Source organism: Quercus robur, chromosome 8, assembly GCF_932294415.1.
Source record: "Quercus robur chromosome 8, dhQueRobu3.1, whole genome shotgun sequence".
Lineage (NCBI taxonomy): Eukaryota > Viridiplantae > Streptophyta > Magnoliopsida > Fagales > Fagaceae > Quercus > Quercus robur.
Genome location: NC_065541.1, coordinates 37,244,156 through 37,250,504, shown reverse-complemented (window position 1 = coordinate 37,250,504; position 6,349 = coordinate 37,244,156). Strand labels below are relative to the sequence as shown.

The 6,349-nt window shown below is 33.8% G+C and overlaps 1 protein-coding gene across 1 annotated transcript; it reads right to left on the bottom strand.

Annotated features, from left to right (window-relative positions):
• Positions 1-2,126: 2,126 nt before the first annotated feature.
• LOC126695406 (scarecrow-like protein 32) lies at positions 2,127-4,178 on the bottom strand. The gene has a single exon (XM_050392138.1). The coding sequence runs from the start codon at positions 3,839-3,841 to the stop codon at positions 2,501-2,503; it is 1,341 nt and encodes a 446-aa protein (XP_050248095.1). The 5' UTR covers positions 3,842-4,178; the 3' UTR covers positions 2,127-2,500.
• Positions 4,179-6,349: the final 2,171 nt, after the last annotated feature.

The window sequence follows — 6,349 nt, the reverse complement described above, 5'->3', positions numbered from 1 at the left end:
TGGAGAGAGAGAAAGATATGGCAAGTGCATTCCACCAAAATGAATAGGTTAAAGGTTTAAGTCCGAGAATTAGTCTTTCCAAAAATATATTGAGGGTAAGGTTTTCTACCAATTGTCTCTCCCAGGCTCCACAAAAATGGAAGTTTCATGTACACTAAATACAACATTTTAAATGGAAAAGGAGACAAGGAATGAAAGGTATTTACATGGATCTCGTCTCTTGAAGAGATGAGATCCAAGAGGACTGAATTTTTTTTAAATGGTTGTATCAACTTAACCAGCACGCGCATCTTGTCTCTTGAACAAGTTCTATTTTAATAGAAGAGGTCACTAAAAAAAGGCTATTTCCCTGTATAGTTTTTAAAAACATTTATTTACCAAATAATTTTAAAATGTATTGCTAAGCAAAAGTCACCGGTTATATAAGGAATTAATCACTATAAGGCGAAGTAAAAATTGCAAAAAATCATTAACTCTTTTTGTTGTCGATTCAATTTGAAAGGATAAACATTAGTTTAAAAAGAAATAGTCCTTAGTAAATTATAGAATGGCAACTAAAATGTGAATTTTGTAAGCAAAATACCCCCCGATTACAGTCACATCAGCCAAAGAAGTAGATTTCATTAGGGTAATAAAACTTTTTCTTTTTTAAGTACCACACTTAATTGATCACACATAGAGATTGGGATATTGAACTTACCTTCAGTTTGTCAAGATCAAAGTCAGATGACTCAGATCACATTCTTTTCTCCATTAATCTCGAAGAAATAAAATAAACATTTTTACTTGACCCCAATCACTGGTAAAACAAAAATTATCACTCTAGAACCAAGGGAAAGAGCCAGATAAATCAACTAATCAAGCAATTCTTCAAGATTAAGAGCACATTTGGTGTGTACATGAGCTGTAATAGATTTGTAATAGAATAGTTAGGAATAGATATATTTATTTCTAAAATGACTGTAATAGTTATTTTTTAATACATGTAACAAAATTTTAAATTAATGTATTTTAAAAAATATAAATTTTCGATTTGCATCATTTGTTACAAACTTTTCATGCGTAAAACCAAACTTACAAATACAAATAATTATTCTATTATAACATCTTTTTTATTCCTAATAATAATAATTATCATTTCTAACATTTTACACTCTTACTTAATATATATTCAGGGTATCAAACATGCCCTAAAAGTTTCAGGCAACACCCATTTTTTCCTCACCTAGCTTATTCCTATTCTACTGCAATATGGATACTACTATATAGATACACATTGTGATTTCCATTCTTCTCACCATTGTGTATCGATAGGATTTAATCTCAAAGGGATTTCACAATGTTGTGATTTCATGCCAGTGGTTTCGTGTTTGTCTCCGGTCTAATTAAGCTCGTTGATGGGTATGGATCGGTTGCGATTAGGTGTGAACTGGTATCAAATTAGGACTTGGAAGTGTTCATATGATCGTTTGAGGGTCACGTACAAAGCACGCAACTATTAAACTTAATATCTAGATAGATGCTGGAGTGTAATTTACGAGGTTTATTATAATTGGCATGGCGGTTATAAATTTTCATATTTGGGGTGAAAGTATAAGCTATAGTATGGTTCATGGTAGATTTTTGCATTGACCCATTTTTTTGAACATATCAAAATTCAAATTAACTTACCCCTATCAAGAGTCAGTTTTAGCATCACTTGGTCTCAGTGATCTCATTGTTAAAATTATCTGGCCAAAATTCTCCACCTATCTGAAAATTTTGGATCCTATTTCCATTTTTTTATGCCATATCCACAATTTGCATGCTAGAAATCTATAGCCAGACTCGAGCATTGGTGTTATTCTATTTCTAGGTTTTTGTTGATGGGTATGGATCGGTTGTGATTGGGTGTGAACTTGTATCAAATTCGGATTTTTGGACATGTCTGAAAATTTTGGATCCTATTTCCATTTTTTTATGCCATATCTACGATTTGCATACTAGAAATCTATTGCCAGGATTGAGCATCGGTGTTATTCCATTTCTAGGTTTTTCATTATGAGTTAAAGTCGACTCATTTATAAATTTTTATGTAAAACTAGGTTGTTGAAAATAACTGGTTATTTATGGACCGATAGCCTATGTGATTATGAAGGGTCAGTGAGTTACTTTCATTCTTCCTTGAAAAAAGAACATGCATACATGGGGAAGAAAAGTGATAAAGATTTTGTCTCATACAAAGACAATTATGTAAAATTTATCTCTTTGCCCTTCATGTGAGCTTTACTAGAGCTCCAGTACAAAGTAGGCATAGAAGTTATTTTCAAAATGCTGCCGATTTTCAATTTTTGTCTTGTGCCCATTTGCAGCCTTTTGACAAAGAGAAAAAAGCGACGTGTTTTGTCAGTGCCTCTTCATCATCTGGACCACTGAAGAAAACCTCAATCTCCATCTCAATGTAGGTCCAATTAAGCGACTTATGTAGCATTTTTTTTAGGACACTTCAGTCCACACCCGCTTAATCCTCCAACCCATTTGGGATCCAAGTCGTGGCAAAGACTGAGTTGTGACCCTTCCATGTGAGGACCAACATATCTTCTTCCTTCTTCATGCCCCATCCACTGGCATGTTCATCAAGCAAGTCCTTCACTTCCTTCACAGTCTCTTCGCAGAACGGAATGCTTACCCAACCGGAGTTGGTCATTCTTTGGCACAATTTAATGCCAGACTCTAACCTCTCTATTCTTTGAAACCCTTCAAAACTAATAATGTTTTCAATTTTATGACCAATATCGGATTCACATTCCATCCTTTGGCAACTTTCTTTGGGCAAGAAAGTTTCCAAGGCATCAAAGGGTATCCATAGGTAATTAAAGCAAGTGGTAATTCTTGATGTGAGACTTGAAGCACTAAGATCAGAATCTTCATCAACTACCACTATAATTTGAGGGTTAAGTCCCTTAATTATATCTAGGAAAGTGTCTCTCAATGAAGCACCGTGAGGACTCCCATTTTGCTCATCAGACAAATAACGTAGCCAATGTTGGCAATTTATTACCAAAGCTTCATCATCCCTAAGGTTTAGAGTGGAAGGATTCAAGTGGGCCAATAAAGATTCAAAGTGAAAACTAGGTGACTCTTTGCACTTAACTACTTCACCTAATGTAGATGGAGATGATGAATTATCAAAGACACGAAATTCAAAAGGAACATCCCTAAACTTAGCAAAATTTCCCAAACGAAGGCCAACTTCTTCAGTTGATACATTAAGTAAAGGAGGGACTGGTGGCCTACTAGAGGGCACTGTGATTCGAAGTGAAGGAGGACCTTCCGGCCTTTTAGCCAGCGTGTCGATGAGAGTAGGCCATTGCATACAATGAGTGATGCTAAAATCTAAGATATGAACTCTTGGAAACCCTTGAATTGCATTCAAAATGGCACTATTTGATGCACAAAAGCCAAACCGATGCCAAGGGATTAGATCAACATACCCGGCTAGCTCGGTCACCGACATCAACCTCCTTTGAATGGTGCTGCTTCCATTAAAGTTCATCGCTGTTGGGCAAACCCTAGAGGCCCTTGAGATTAGTGCCCTCAAAAACCAAGAAGCAAGCCTTTGGTTAGGGTCACCAACAGAAGAAGCAACGTTGTTTAGCACCCACATAACTTGTTGAGCCAAAGTAACATCGTTGGTCTCTAGAGCACTCGCACAGTGAAGTAAAAGCTTTTCTAAACAAGCTCCATCAAGGCTTCCGAGACACCCATTAAGGGCACCTGAAAGAGGACTGTGAAGGGTGTTGTTGAAGAGAGTAGGGTTTTGTAGAGAAACAGACGCGTTTCCTCTCTGTTCAGCTTTCATGGCTGCTATGTTTGGTAAATAATTGATGAAGAAAAAGTAGGAAAGAGTTAGGCTTCTGTTGATTGGACTTGCATGGTGGCCTTGGAAGTTCAGGGAAGAGAGGGAGGAACTATGTGTTGTTTGTTTGACACGCGTCAGTGGATATTGGTGGGTGGGATATATTGAAAAGCTAGGGTTTTATCTAATTGTAGATTTGAATTCGCAGTTTCAAGAAAGATGAGGTCTTGGGAGTTGGAAGTCTATATGTACATGGCTTTTGTGTTAAACATTTATGTTCTTGAGAGAGAGAGTGTGTGAGAAAGTTAAACTCCTAGTTTTTTCTGGTAGCTACTTGAACCATATATATACTGGAGAAATGTCTCTGTTGAGTGATTATCAAGATGGTATGAAGCCAAAAATTATAGTTAATTGAACCTTGAGTCCGTACTAACTTGACAACTGTAGCTGGAGTTAGCAATAGTAAGCAAGTTTTCTCTTTTCAGGAATATTTCATCTTTCTTTTTTTTCTCTTTTTTTTTATTAATTTAAGGATATGATATTTTATGTATTTAGGAAATACTATCATTTCTCTTACCATATATAGATTCTGGCACATACCCTGCATATTGTGATAGATATTACAATTATGCTGGATACATTTTACTCTGTTTGTCTTTAAGTTGAATTGACCAGGGTTGTCTCATTGTTTTTGCAAAAGTTACCATGCCATTGGGTTGTTTTTGCAAAAGTTACAATTATGTTGTACTATTATAGGCTAATAATCTCTAATTTAACTGGCACATTATCTTTTAATAAATGTTAATTTTGGATTAGATCACGGATACAAGTCATTGGGTACGCGTGTAACTTATCAGTAAAAAAAGAAAAAGAAAAAAATTATACCCAAGTTCGACTGTTCAAGTCGCAAATTGACAAAAGCTCCATTGAATGAGTTGAAGCAGCAAGGATACCGAGTCAACCCACGCCCTGTAATACAAATATGCCTCTTGTTTGTTTGCTTTGCTTTTATTAATTTTTTTTTTCCTTGATGTATATATCCCTCATGCATTTTTGTTATTTAGCATTACTCAAAATTATCATTACTAAGTATCCATCGCTGCTTAGTTGGGCGTACGTGGATAGAGATTTTCTAAACAAATGTGACACGTTGCTAATTACTTCTGATAAGCTTCATTTTAAATAAACTAACTGATTATGGCAACTCTACAGAACAGAGGGTATTGAGTAGGTTAAGATAGCTGTCTTAGCCGGCCACTCTTTTGTCGAATTTGTGCTCATAAATTGCGATTTGAGACAAAACAAATATCTTTTTTTATTGGTGGGCGGGCAAGAAACAAAACCAATATTTCATTAATTAGTTTAATTAATTAATCTAGTTTTTTTACAAGGAGTTTATTGATGATTGATAGCTACCCTTCATTCCCATCCTTCCACAAAAGAGATATAATATGAGAGATCAACTTGGTTGCTTGTGCCATGTGATGCCACAATATAAGACAAAATACACCTCCTCTTCCACAAGGACGAATTAATTAGGTTATTTCACCAAAATGTCACTCCACGTAATGAATAAAGACCATAGAATTTTTTCTACATATTTTACATGTCGTCTCCTTTCATCAATATCTCTTCCCACTCATTCATCAAAAAAAAATCTCTTCCCACTCAAACATTGTTTGGCGAACGTGGAATGGAATTATGAGATGTTGTACTAAGATTGGGGGGAGGAAACAACGTTTATTTATTATACTTGGAATTTGAAAATTTATGTTCTTTTTCATGTAAGAGCAAATTGTAAAAGGAGATTTAGGTACAGTTTATATATTTAGCTTTTTGTTAATAAATTTTTGCTAAAAGTATTTTAAAATATAAGTGTACTTAAAAAAAAAAAAAAAAAAAAAAAAAAAAAAAAAAACTAATTTATAAGCTAGCCTCAAACACCTAATTGTTACTTTTCACTTATGTTTCACTGGACTTACTAGGAATTCTAGTCGGTGTAAAGAGATTACTCTTTCTTTTTGAAAAATATTGAACATATTACAAATTTTATTACATAATATTTAAAAAATTATTTGAAAATAAATATTATATATTGATGAATTTCAAAATCATTAAAAAAGAATAATAGATTTTTTTTTGGATTGATGTGTCACATTAATATATAAAGGTCATGAAATAAAGGTTGCGTTTGGGATAGTTTATATTGGACAGCTTATTTTACTATTTAACTTATTTTTTATACTTTTTATGGGTCTCATTATATTTTTTGATACTATTCATGGTCTCACTGTACTATTTCTACTAACTTTTAACTTTATTTATAGTATTTTTGGCAAAAAGTTTTCAGTTTCAACTAATTAATAAATTGTTCAACCTGAAATATGTAGTATCCTTAACATTATTTTTTCCTAATTTTTCAAGCTAAAAAGGATCAATTTCATTTATGCAGTTCGCAATTCTACCTGAAAATTTATTTCAGGATTTCCAATTTGAAGCTATATATCAATG

What these genes read in the sequence shown, in the direction of transcription:
- LOC126695406 (XM_050392138.1), bottom strand. Translation starts at nt 3,841, where the DNA reads ATGAAAGCTGAACAGAGAGGAAACGCGTCTGTTTCTCTACAAAACCCT.